The sequence below is a fragment of the Pongo abelii genome, chromosome 20 (genome assembly GCF_028885655.2).
Source record: "Pongo abelii isolate AG06213 chromosome 20, NHGRI_mPonAbe1-v2.0_pri, whole genome shotgun sequence".
NCBI classification, from domain to species: domain Eukaryota; kingdom Metazoa; phylum Chordata; class Mammalia; order Primates; family Hominidae; genus Pongo; species Pongo abelii.
The window spans coordinates 51194834-51207527 of record NC_072005.2 but is presented as its reverse complement, the minus strand read 5'-3'; the positions used below and the strand labels follow the sequence as shown (position 1 = coordinate 51207527).

Below are 12694 nucleotides of genomic sequence, written 5' to 3'. Positions count from 1 at the left end.
CTGGCTCCCATTCCCCTCAGACCCTCCCTCCCCTGCCAGGTCCCCCTCCGCTCCCTCCCTCCCCGTGCTCCTGGCAGAGGGATGCTGGCCTCCGGCACGGGCGGCCTTACTGGCACCTCTGCCAAGTCAACAAGTCTGGGGCTGCCCTTTGCCCGGCGATGTGCACGGAACGGAGCATCTTCCTGGGGGAGCAGGGCTGGGAATGCATGGGGTAGGGGGAGGCCAGACACCCCCATGGACACACGCGGCCCCTACGCACTCCTGCTGCCCGTCCCTGGGCAGAGTGGCCCTTATGCTGCCCCCTCCCACCCCGCTTGCATCTGTAGCATCTGGGGACTCCTGGGCTTCGCCGCCCGCTGCCTGACATGGGTAAGTGCCCCAGGCTCAGAGCTGCCCACTGAGGCTGGGGGTGAGCCCCAGGATGGGATGAGAAAGGGGCCCCTTGCTAAAGAAACTCCCCTGTGGAGTGGGGTCCAGTCACCCCGTCAGCCCCTGCCTGGGTCACCCCTTCCTAGTCCACCTGGCTGAGTGTAGCCGTGTCCTGTGTCTGCCTCTGCAGTACTGCCCCTTGCCTGGCCCACTCCCCAAACGCCTGCTCCCCCTAGTGTCCAGCAGCCTCCTGGCCACTATGCTTCCAGCCTGGGGCAACCTCGTCCTGCGGAGATGGCTCGTTTACATTGGGCCACGCTTCATGTTCGGGCTGGGGGTGTGGGGGGTTGGCACGGAGGTCCACTGCAGATGTGCCCACGCTCAGATGCCAGCCCCGCCTCCCTGGTGGGCCAGGGAGGAACCTTCCCAGAGCAACCAGCTTGAAGGGTGGGGGAGGAGACAGAGCGGGTCCCAGGTCGCAGGAAGGGCCCTGGCTCTGGCTGTAGGGAGCAGTGTGTTTGGTCACCTGGGCAGAACCCAGGGCTGGGTGGGTTCCCTTTATCTTGTCCTGGGCACTGTTCTGGGGCTGCCTCCCCCATCCCCATCGGAGCACCCCATCTGTCAGGGAAGCAACTGTTGACCCCGTTACACCGGCAGCCACAGGGAGCCAGGGCCCCAGAGAGCCGAGGGGCCTTCAGGGCGTCTCCTGCCCAGCCTCTCCTCGGCCCTCACCCCTCAGAGGGCATCTGTGAGGAGACAGTCACTGAGTGCTGGCCCCAAGGGCAGGAGACAGAGCTTTGGCGAGCCTGGGAGTGGCAACCACTGTCAGCTTCCAAATCCCCGCTCTGCCTCTGTGTGCCCTGGGGTCGAGGACTTCGCTTCTCTGGGCCTCAGTGTCCTCATCTGTGAAACGGGCATCACATCTGGCCCCCTGGGTGGCGGAGAAGAAGATGGGGCTAGGGTGTAGCAAGCCTTGATGTGTGCGCTGTTGCCCTCGTCCTATGGACATCCATTTAGAGCAGCGCCAGGTAAATGGGTCAGCACAGCCCCAGGTCAGGCGCGCCAGGCCGTGAGCTGAGGGGACTCCCACCCAGTGCCTCCCTCACGACAACCATGAGAGACAGGTGCCCACTCAGCAATCAGGAAGCCAAGGCTCGGAGAGTGAAGTCACCTGCCCAAGGTCATATACCTGGGCCACGGAGGAGCTGGCATCCCAGCTCCCTGTCCCCCCCACACCAGCAGAAGTGCCTGGACCTGTGGCTGCCTTAAGGAGATTCAGGCAGTGCTGCAGGATGCATCTCCGTTCCTTACCAGGGATGGAGACACAAGACTGAGTCCAGTCCGAGTCCCAGTCCTCGAGAGCAGAGAGCACCGGGACAGGCAGGCGCTGGGGAAGGGGCGGGGACAGGCGGACAAACCGGTCGGGCAGGTGCTGGGCTGAGGCCTCCATCTGGATGGGCCTGCGCTGACAGTCAGTCCGGGCTGGTGTGGCAGCAGCTCGCGGGGCAGGCAGCTGGGGCCGTGAGGCCGCCATCAGGTATGAGTGGGACTGGGACTGGGGGTGGGGAGTGGTGGGCAGGCTACCAACCCTCAGCACCCCAGTTTCCTCTGCCCCTCAGCCTTTCCCCATCCCTGTCCCCCACACAGCATCATTTCCTGTCCTGCTTTCAGCTCTTCACATTTGAAACACGGTACACCCATCTTGCCCGAGTTTGCTGAGCCTCTCCCCAAATTGGACCACCGCGATTTCATTGCTCCCTCACAATTCCCTCCTCCACTGTATCATTCAATGCCCACAGGTACCCAGCTCTGATTTTCACTCACCCTGCTTCTCATCTGCTCTCCAGCTCACCTCACTAGCTCCATGTCCTTCCAAAGCGTGCCAGCCTCCCACGGCGCCCACAACTTAATGACCCCCTTGTGTCACTCAGCCACGACACCTGACCCCCTATTTCCCCAGCCCATGTCTGCTTAGCACTCCCCAATGTCCTAGCCTCTTGGAAACTCCCAGGGGCTTCCCAACACTCAGCCTCAAATTAGCCCCTAGCCACCCCCAGTGGTTCTCCGTTCCCTCCTCTGGCCATCCCTCCTCATCCTGATCCTCACTGTACCCTGAAGGCTACCTCTACCCCCTCCTCCCAAGTGACTTAGGAACCCAGCATCTGGGACTTGGCCTTTCCCCTGTCCAAGCTGTCGGACAGGGCAGGGACCCTGACCTCAGCTCTCTGCTGTTCGTGCCCCAGAGGCTACGCCAAGCCTGTGTGCTCCCTCCTGCCTCAGGAGCAGGCCCCCAGCACCCAGCTGCCCGGCTGCCATGCACAAACATTACAAAGTCCACTTCGCCAAGGATACCCAGAGCCCCAACGGGCACTACTTCTGGGACCCAGAGTTGGGGCACCAAAAAGGTATGGGTACAGTTTGGGGGCGGGTGATGGCCGACAGAGGCCTGTGAGGAAGCCAGAGTGAATGGAGGAACAGAAGGGGAGCCGCCATCCCCAGGAGAGAAAAGCCACTTGCGCTCCACCCAGAGGCATCTGTGTAGCAGCAGGGCCAGGACCCAGGACCGGGACCACAGGGCCTGCGGGACCAAAGATAGGAGCCTGGGCTGGAGTTGGAAGCAGGGGCCGCCTGGCCTGCCCTTCCCCCTCTCCAAACCCCCAGGCCTGTGTGGACAGCCCCCAGCCTGGAGGGGAGCAGTGTGCTGGGAAGTGAGGGGTAGGAGAGGGAGCCCCCCACTATTGAACGTGTCTGGATGAGGCTGGGCCCAGTTTCTGGTGGTGACCACAGGTGATCTTGTTCAGCGTGGGGAGGGGGCAGTGCCCTCCCACTGGGGCTGATTCAGCCTCCTCAGGGCTAGGGCGAGGGTGGGAGCTTCCCAGGTCACCACCCTTCCTGCCACCCTGGCCCGAGCTGGGGACAAGGTCCACCCCCCCCATCCAAATCCCTGGCCTACCCCTCTCCACGCCACCACCCATCACTCCGGCCTCCCTGGGCCAGCTCCCAATGGATCCTCTCAGTTTCCCTGACCCCTGCACTGGGGGCACCCCCCAGGGATCCAGGAATCTGCTGTGGCAGGCACCAGCCTCCATTGAAGCCCCAGCCTCAGGCATCCTCTCTCTGCCCCCAGCTGAAGTCCAAGCCTGCGCTTTCCCCGCTCCCCCGCCATGGGACAGCACAGACCCCGGGTCCCTCCCCTGCCCATACCTCCCCTGCACATAATCTGACTTTTTGAGGGGTTTCTGGGGCTCCCAAGAATACTCTGGCCCCCAGGTTCTACCTGAGGACTTGGTCTGGCTTGTGCCGGTGTCCCCGGGGGTCGGGGACACAGGCCCAGTCACCCCCACTTCCTTCCTTCCAGGATGCTGTCATCAGTGGCGCCAGGACTCAGCGGCCCTCCGAGCCCATGGGCCCTGTCGGCCTTCCCCCCAGTCACACTGGCAGCTGGCCTACCACAGCCACCAAGTGGGTGGCAGTGGCTGGCGCCGGGGCCTCCTGTCCTCCGTCCTGCAGCAGCAGCGGCAGCCCCAGCCCTCACCTCCCAGCCCCCTGAGGCAGCGGCTCTGCCCCATTCACGAAGCCCAGAAGGGGCTGCCTGCAACCTCCACTGTCCCCAAGGAACCTGCCAGCGCCCCTCAGGCACCCACCTTACCCACCACGGCACCGGCCATGGCCAGGAGTGGCCCAGCTCTACCCTCCGCGGCTGGCGTCCTCCTGAAGCCCAGCGAGCCCACTGATGCCCGGCCCCTGCCCGCCCCAGCGGCCTGTGGCTCCTTCACTGCCTACAGCTCCGGTGCTCACCCTGGCCTTCTTGGGGGTTCTGTCCCCGCTCCTGCCGCCTCACTTCCCACCTGCTCCCCTTGCTCCCTGCCTAGCATCTTGCACCTGACCTCTTCATCCACACCCTGTTCTCTATCTAGGAAGGGTGCGTCCCTGGCCATGGGGCTCAGGCTGGCTGCCTCAGCTTCGCCTGTTGGGGTCCAAGGCTTCCAGGCCAGGCCTGCCCTGGTGCCTCCATCCTGCGCCAGGCAGTGAAGGCCTCCCTCTCCTTCCCCCTTTCCCTCTGCTGACACCCTGGCTCTGCTCTGGTCTCTTCTCAGCCCCCTCCTCTGGCTAAGCAGGCTACAGGGTACATGGGGCACGGATGGGAGCCCTGGGTTGTTGGCCGGCTCTGGCGTTGGGGAAGACAGAGCTAGGGAGTAGCCTGGGGAATGGAGAGCAAAGGTCAGCAATGGGAGGACCCACTTGCTTGTTCTCTCCCTCCCTCATTCACTCCCCAACTAGGTATCCAGCACCCTGAGCGTGCCAGACCCTGTTCTAGGGGCACAGTGGGGAGCAGGATCAACAGACATCTCTTGTCTTCATGGGGCTCACATTGCATTGCAGCCAGGGGCAGGTACAGGAAACATGGAAATTTAAAAGTGGCTGGGAGGCCGGGTGCAGTGGCTCATGCCTGTAATCCCAGCACTTTGGGAGGCTGAAGCTGGTGGATCACTTGAGGTCAGGGGTTTGAGACCAGCCTGGCCAACATGGTGAAACCCTATCTCTACTAAAAGTACAAAAATTAGCCGGGTGTGGTGGCCGGTGCCTGTAATCCCAGTTACTCAGGAGGCTGAGGCACGAGAATCACTTGAAACCGGGAAGTGGAGGTTGCAATGAGCCTAGATCACGCCACTGCACTCCAGCCTGGGCAGCAGAGCAAGACTCTGTCTCAAAAAAAAAAAAAAAAAAAAAATATGGCTGGGTGCACTGGCTCATGCCTGTAATCCCAGTAGTTTGGAAGGCTGAGGCGAGAGGATGGCTTGAGGCCAGGAGTTCCAGACCAGCCTGGGCAGCATAGTTATGCCCTGTATCTACAAAAGATAAAAATGAGCCCAGCATGGTGACGCACGCCTGTGGTCCCAGCCACATGGGAGGCTGAAAAAGGAGGATCCCTTGAGCCCCAGAGTTCGAGGCTGCAGTGACCTATAATTGTGCCACTGTACTCCAGCCTGGGTGACAGAGCAAGACCTTGCCTCTAAAAGTATGCCACTCGGTAACAACCACACTAGGGAAAAATAAAGCAGGGATAGGAGATGGGGGATGTCAGGGTTTGCAGATTTAAATAGGGTTGTCAGGCTGGGCCTCATTAAGGCAGCGTTTGAGCAGAGGCCCTGAGGAAGCGTGTTCCCAGGCCAGCAAGGAGCCAGTACTTCGGCTTTTGCCCTAAAGAAGGCAGGAGCCGAGGATGGATGTGAGCTGACAGGATCTCCAGGAGAATGGACTATGGGAGGAGGACAGAAGCAGTTGGCCGAGGGAGCAGGAGATTGCAAAAATCCAGGCGAGAGGTGCTGGCAGCCTGGCCGGGGTGGTGGCAGCAGAGGTGGAGACGGTGGCTGGGTTTCCAGATCTGGATTGAAAGTAGAGCAACCAGGACTTAGGTCGGGCACAGCCCTGTCACCAGAGCCTCAGGGCTATGATGTCTGTTTCACACACAGGGAAATAGAGGGTGGATGAGGTGGAGCCACCCAGTGATCTGGCAGAGCTGGAATTAGATCCGCCTGGCCCACACCTTAGTAGACCTACTCCTGAGTCTGCTTCCTGGCCTCCTGGCTCTGCCCCCAGGCATGGCCTGTTTCCTACAGTCCACCAGGCCTCTCTGAAAGTGGCTGTGTTACCCCCACTGTGCACCACAAGGCTGGCCCCATGTGTCCCCCCAAGACTGAACCCTACCTTTTTGATATCCCATTTCCAGGTCCGAGAAGCAACCCTCGCTGGGGGACAGGGTGCCCTCTGCAGAGTGGACGCTGTAATGCCAGTGCCTGGTCCCCAGGGCCCTAAATGGCCACTGGAGACCATGACATTGACCAAGGGCCCGGCGCTGGCCAGACCCTTTGGCATTCCTGCTCCCTGGTGTCTCTGCTGCCCCACTCTTCAGAGGGAACTGAGCCTCTCAGAGGTGGCTCTCCCTGGGGTCTGCAGACAAAGGCGGTGGGGCCGGGACTGAAGCTCTAGTCTGGTCATCTCTCTCCCAAGCCTGGGCTCAGGTGGGATTAGTGACTTGCCAGCATGATGGACAGGAAGGTGAGAGGAGCCTGCGGTCCAGGGCCTCTCCATCCTCTGGCCGGGCCAGCAGAGCAGGCAGAGTGGCTTGGAGTCCTGCTGATGGTGGAAAGTGGTGTCTTGGCATCTGAGGGCATCGTATCCCAAAGAAAGGCCTTTGGGATTTTCCCCGGGGGAATCACGGGCTAGTGATCAAGCAAGCCTGGTGACCTAGGGCCAGGAAAGCTGACTTCCCACAGCCTCAGCCTCTGGTGTGTGGCTGGGGGGATTCCAGCCTCCCAGCGTCAGCCTGGTGGGACCCAAAGGGGCACAGCTTACCCTAGAGGTGAGGGCCACTGATGGCCACAGAAACCTCCACTGCAGGGTTTGACCTGAGTCCCCTTTGCACAGGGTGCCAGGGAGGGGCTGATAGCAGGGGCCATGGAGGGCAGATGGGAGGAGGGTGGTGCCTGGCCAGTGGTCCTTACTCAGTGTCCCCACCCCCAACCACCAGACATCCTGACAGAGGATGACGTCTACTGCAGCTGCCTGGCCAAGACACTCTGCCACGTGCCAGTCCCTGTGACCGTGGGTTTCTATGCCCCTTTCGGCTGCCGCCTGCACATGATGCTGGACAAGATCACGGGTGAGGAGCTGTGTGTGTTTGTTGGGGGGAGGATGAGAAACAGGGCCTCTGGTCCCCGCCTAGCTCCAGGCTTCCCCCAGATGCCCCCACCTCTGCGGCCAGCCTGCTCCAGCCCAGGCCCTCCCCAAGCCCATGCCTCTACCCCGGGCTCTGCTTCTCCGGCCTCCTGGCCGCCCCCAAGTTTTACCCTTCCCTGCTTCTGCCACCAAATCCACTCCAAGGACTCTTTCTGAAGGACAGATCTGACCCTGTCCCTCCCGTGCTTGGTGCCTTCCATGCTCCCCAGCACCTGAGGCAGAAAGCCCAGGCTCTTTATTGAGGCTGCAGGCTCCTGCCAAGCCCCTACTGGCCTCTGTGCCACCCAGACCCACGTCTTAAGGCTTGGTGGTCACAAAGTACCTGATATATAGATGCCAACTGAAGACATGAACTGGAACCCGCCAGGTTCCCCAGCAGCTTTTTTTTTTTTTTTTTTTTTTTTTTTTTTTTTTTTTTGAGACGGAATCTTGCTCTGTCTCCAGGCTGGAGTGCAATGGTGCTTCCGGCTCACAGTCCAGCAGGGGAGAGAGACTTGTCCTCAGACAGTGATGACCCAGAGTAGGAATGGCTGAGGGCCCCCGACCCAGCCTGGGGATCAGGGAGGGCCTCCTGTAGGAGGAGCAGTAAGTCAACAAGATAGGACCAAGGCTGTATCCTGCTGCCTAGCATAGCTGCTCCTCAGCATCTCATTCATTCATCCCTTACACCGACCACTTGTCCCCTGCCCCACTCTCAGAACCTTCCCGGTGCCCTCCACACCCTCGCCCCGCCTCCAGCCCCTTGCCAGCCCTGGCTCTTCCTCGTATCTCTTTTTGCCTTCTCTCATCGTCTCTCCTCTGCCGGCTCTACCTCTGCCCATCCCGACCCCACAGCCTGGCCTTCAGACCACTTCCGGTCCAAGCCTGGCTCCAGGCCTCTCCACGCCCCCGCTTCTGCACCGGCTTCCAGCTCTTCAAGGAGCGGCCGCGCCTCGCTTCCAGCCCCTCGCCTCTGCTGGGCGCCCCTCGCCTCTCCAGGAGCGCTCCGCCCCGCCCGTACTAGGCCCCGCCCACCCCGGCGGGTCTGCGGCTCACGCGGCTCCCGGGCTCCCTTCCCGCAGCGCTGATGCAGCAGGAGGCGGCGCAGCGCGAGAGCGAGGAGCTGCAGCACGTGCAGTGGCGACCGCGTGCCGTGAGCGGCTGGGGCGTCCCGCAGCTACTGTGGTACCTGGTGTTCCTGCAGCCCATCATCACCGAGGTGCACCTGCGGCGCAGGAACGTGCAGTTCCTTTTCATCCGCTTTAGCGCCTGGCAGTACGCGGGCACCGACAAGCTGTGGGCCGGCCTGGTGACCACGTTGTGCGAGGGCATCCGCCACCACTATGGCGCACTGCCCTTCAGCGTGTACTCGGTGCTGGGCAACAAGCCGGCCACCAGGCAGGACTGCTGCCAGAGCGAGTGGCATTGTCGGCGCCGCGTGTGCCTGGGGCTGCTGGCGCTGCTGGCGGCGCTGGGCCTGGGCGTGGGGCTGCTCTACTTGTCGCTGGGCGGCCACGCGCTGGGCCACGGCAGCCCGAACGGCAGCCTGCTCAAGGTGTTTGGCGGCGCGGCCACCACACTGTCGGGCTCGGGGCTGCTCATGGCCGTGTACTCGGTGGGCAAGCACCTGTTCGTAAGCCAGCGCAAGAAGATCGAGCGGCTGGTGTCGCGTGAAAAGTTCGGCAGCCAGCTGGGCTTCATGTGCGAGGTGAAGAAGGAGGTGGAGCTGCTCACCGACTTCCTGTGCTTCCTGGAGATCTACCAGCGACGCAGGCTGCGCGTGGTGCTGGAGGTCACCGGGCTGGACACGTGCTACCCGGAGCGCGTGGTGGGCGTGCTCAACGCCATCAACACACTGCTGTCCGACAGCCACGCGCCCTTCATCTTCATCCTGGTCGTAGACCCCAGCATCCTGGCCGCGTGCCTAGAGAGCGCGGGCAACATGAAGGGCACGGCCGACAACGGCTACCTCTTCCTCAACCGCACGGTCACGCTGCCCTTCTCTGTGCCCATTATGGGCCGCCGCACCAAGCTGCAGTTCCTGCACGATGCGGTGCAAAGCCGCGACGACCTGTTGTACCGCGAGATGACGCGCAAGCCGTGGCTGCCGGGGGACGCCGGGGGCGAGAGCGCGCAGCTGCTGGCGGTGCAGGCGCAGGCGGGGACGGAGCGCGGGCAGGGCCGCATCGACGCCGAGGCGGCGCGGCGAATCCAGGAGGCGCTCTTCTGCCTTCACGACGAGCGCGACTGCCTCTACGAGTACGTGCCCGACAACGTGGTGTCCATGCGGCGCATCGTCAACACCGTGCCCATCACCGTGCGCCTGCTGCAGCAGCAGCAGCAGGGGGACTTTGGGGGCCCCACGCCGCGCCAGGCGGTGGCGTGGGTGGTGCTTGCCAACCAGTGGCCGTGCCGCCTGAGCTGGGCGCTGCAGTGCCTGGAGGACCGGCAGCAGACCGGGGGCGCGCCGGAGGGCCGCGCGCGCCTCTGGGACGTTTTCCGCGACAACAGCCGCGAGCTGCACACCATGACCAAGGCGTTGCAGAACGTGCTCGACCTGGACGGCGACCCCGAGCTCTTCGAGCGCTTCCTGGGCGCCGACTTCCCCTTCACCGTGGCCGAGGCGCAGAGCCTGCTGCGCTGCACGGTCAACCTGGACCACTCCATCCGCCGGCGCATGGGTCTCATCCGAGCCGTCAGCGCGCTCAAGCCGCCCAGCCCGCCCAAGTCCCCTGCCCGCGATGCCCCCCACGCTGCCCACCGGGCCAACAGCGCCTCCAGGGCGCCCCCGTCGGGCCGTGCCTCAGGGCAAGCCGGCGAAGGCCACCACGCTGGGGACTTGGCCCACAGGGGCAAGCTATGGCCGGTGGCCTGTGCGCTCTTCCGTCCAGGGCAATCCAGCCCAGGTGGGCCTTGAATGGAGGACTTCGCGGGCAGCAGGAGGCAAGGGTTCCTCCATCTGCCCAGATGGGGGAATAGGGGGCTGGACTGGGGCCGCAGCCCAGGGTCCGAATGAGCCCTGTGAGGCCCACACCCCCAGGTGAACCTGAGCCAGAGCCGTGGACATAGCCTCCAAGGAGTGGGGCCACGAGCCGGTGCCAGCATGAGAGCAGGCACAGAAGGACCAGTGAGGAAGTCAGGGTATACATGCAATAAATAGAGGTGTTGAGAGCCCCGAGTTGCCCTCCACATCCTGATCTGACCAGGGACCAGGCCTGCCCCGTCCTGCCACAGGGCCTGCCCCATCCTGCTAAGCCCACTTCCTCCTCTGCACCATGCTGGCCTCCTCATCTGGCATCTCTGTGGCACGAGAGGCTGCGGGGGTGGTGGGTGAGGCTGCAGAGATGACAGGTGGATGGGCCGGGTTGACTCAGGCAACATGGAGCACCCAGGCCTCAGGGAATCCCAGTCCTTGTCCCCATGCCCTAGCTTGCCCCTCTGTGAGTAGGGCAGGGGCTGGCATTTCCGAGGGTGACCTCGGTGACCTCAGCAGGCTGCTCCACCCCTAGGGTGGCTCCATTCTCAACGTAATGGGTTAATTAGACCTCACTGGCACCTCAGCCAGCTGGGGTGGGTGGCACTAACCTCCCCCAGACAAATAACTGTCCACAGGGTACCTGCCTTACAAGTCACTCCAGGGCCACTGGTTAGTCACTGACACTGAAGCCACTGCATGAGCCCTCTGATGAGGACAGGGAATTTGGGCAGAGATGGGGACATACAGGGCCCAAGCCACAGCCAGCCAGGAGGGGTTACACTAGGGCTCCCCACCTTCCCTCTGGGCAGAGCCCTGGGCTGGGGGTGGGTGTCACTCCTCTGGGCAGTTCCTGATTCCTCACTGGTCAAATGTTCAGCCACACACTCAGGCCCTGGGGTGCCTGGCCCAGTTCCAAGTGTGTGCCGGCAGGGGCCACAAGGGCCAACACTGAACATATCCTGGGATGAGGCTGAGGGTGTGGCTTCTGAGCCTGGGCCCTGAGGCTGGTGGAGGGGACAGCCCGCTAGGAACCTGAGAGCTCTGCAAAGGCACCCACCCTCAGGCCATGGGACTGGGTCACTGACCTCACAGTTCTTTAGCTCCAAGGCTGGGCATGGCATCCAGGTCTGGCTGCAGCACTGGAGTTCTCAGGCCACAGCAATTGTCACAGGTGCATGCAGGTCAGTGGGAGCCCTCCATGATCTTCCCTGAGGCTGAGCAAGCACAGTTGCTGTTTCCCATTCCTGGACTGGCTAAGCTGGTAGGATACGCCTGGACCTCCTGGGAGCTGTTTCCCAGCAGTCAGGGAGAGCTGGCCTCAGAGGGGGAAGGATGGGGCCTCGTGACACCGTTAAGTCTGTTTCTGTAGATGTGTGGTTGGGGTCAATATATCCTTGTAGCCTCCCTTAAGCCAGTTGCAGTTGGGTTTGTTTCTTACCACCTGGAATCCAAGCTGAAAATAAATTTTCACTCCTATTACCAGGAGTGGGGTGCTGTGAGAGATGCTAATGTGTAGACTTGGCTGGAGGTGGGGGCAGGACTGAAGCCCCCCATGCCTCAGTAAGAAGCTGCATCAGCCTGGCCAACATGGTGAAACCCTGTCTCTAATAAAAATACAAAAAGATTAGCTGGGCATGGTGGTGCACGCCTGTAATCCCAGCTACTCAGGAGGCTGAGGTGGGAGGATCACTTGAACCCGGGAGGTGGTGGCTGGAGTGAGCCAAGATGATGCCACTGCACTCCAGCCTGGGTGACAGAGCAAGACTCCGACTGAAAAAAAAAAAAAGCCGCAGCCTTTGTTACGTGGTACAAGCTGTGGCCAAACTGTTGGCCACTGTATCTTCACGTGAAGCTGCTATGAGAACTTGCACCTGTGTAAGGCCACAGGACCGGTTGTCACCAACAAAAAGGGAGCACGGCTGACCTGTGTGCCTTTCCCAGCAATGAGTTAGGGAGCAGGTTTCCCTTCTCCACTCCCTTCCCCCATCTGCCCACTTGATCTGGGATCCTTGAGGTCCTGGGGAGCAACAGAGCCCTAAGAGCTTCAAAGGAGCCTGGGTCCAGGAATAACTTGGTGAAGAGCTGCCTGCCACTCTGAACATCCACATGTGACAATAAACATCTCCTGTGTTAGGACATTGAGATCTTGCATGAAACAGACCCCTACGTCTTCAGCAAAGGCTACTAAAACGTGACAAGCTTGGGCGACACTTGGGTGGCTGAAGGGAAGGGGAAGACAAGATGGCAAGGGGGATCCTCTCAGCCTCCAGCCCTTGATCTGGGACCCTTCAGAAAATCAGGAGCGCAATAGGCTGGGGTGTTGTGATAACGGCTGTGGTTTCTAGAGCTGCTCTAACAGTCTAACAGACCACGTGCCTTTGAAGGACAAATACGTCATCTCTCACTTCTGGAGGCTAAAAGTTCCAGATGAAGGTGGGCTCTCTGTGCCTGCTCCCCATTTCTGGTGCACTGCCGGCCATCTCCGCACTCCCTGGCTTGCAAAGGCATCACCCCATCCTCTGTCTTCACGTGGCAGTCTCCCTGTGCCCAAATGCCCCTTTTAATAAGGACACCAATCAGACTGCAGCAGGGCCCACCCGAATGACCTCATTAAAATGAGTTAAAACT

The 12694-nt window shown here is 61.6% G+C and overlaps 1 protein-coding gene across 3 annotated transcripts; it reads left to right on the top strand.

Annotated features, from left to right (window-relative positions):
- The first annotated feature begins 24 nt into the window (after positions 1-24).
- Positions 25-12276, top strand: NKPD1 (NTPase KAP family P-loop domain containing 1). Of its 3 annotated transcripts, XM_054540685.2 has the most exons (6): positions 25-1906; positions 2041-2168; positions 2613-2774; positions 3728-4159; positions 6902-7033; positions 8172-12274. In XM_054540685.2, exons 2-6 carry the CDS (start codon positions 2159-2161, stop codon positions 10004-10006), a joined length of 2571 nt encoding a protein of 856 aa, XP_054396660.2. In that variant the 5' UTR covers positions 25-1906; positions 2041-2158; the 3' UTR covers positions 10007-12274. The 3 variants fall into 3 exon arrangements, with proteins under 3 accessions (XP_054396660.2, XP_063575647.1, XP_054396663.1); XM_063719577.1 differs by having other exon boundaries at positions 25-2168; XM_054540688.2 differs by lacking the exons at positions 25-1906; positions 2041-2168; positions 2613-2774 and adding an exon at positions 4651-4762 and having other exon boundaries at positions 4019-4159; positions 8172-12276.
- Positions 12277-12694: the final 418 nt, after the last annotated feature.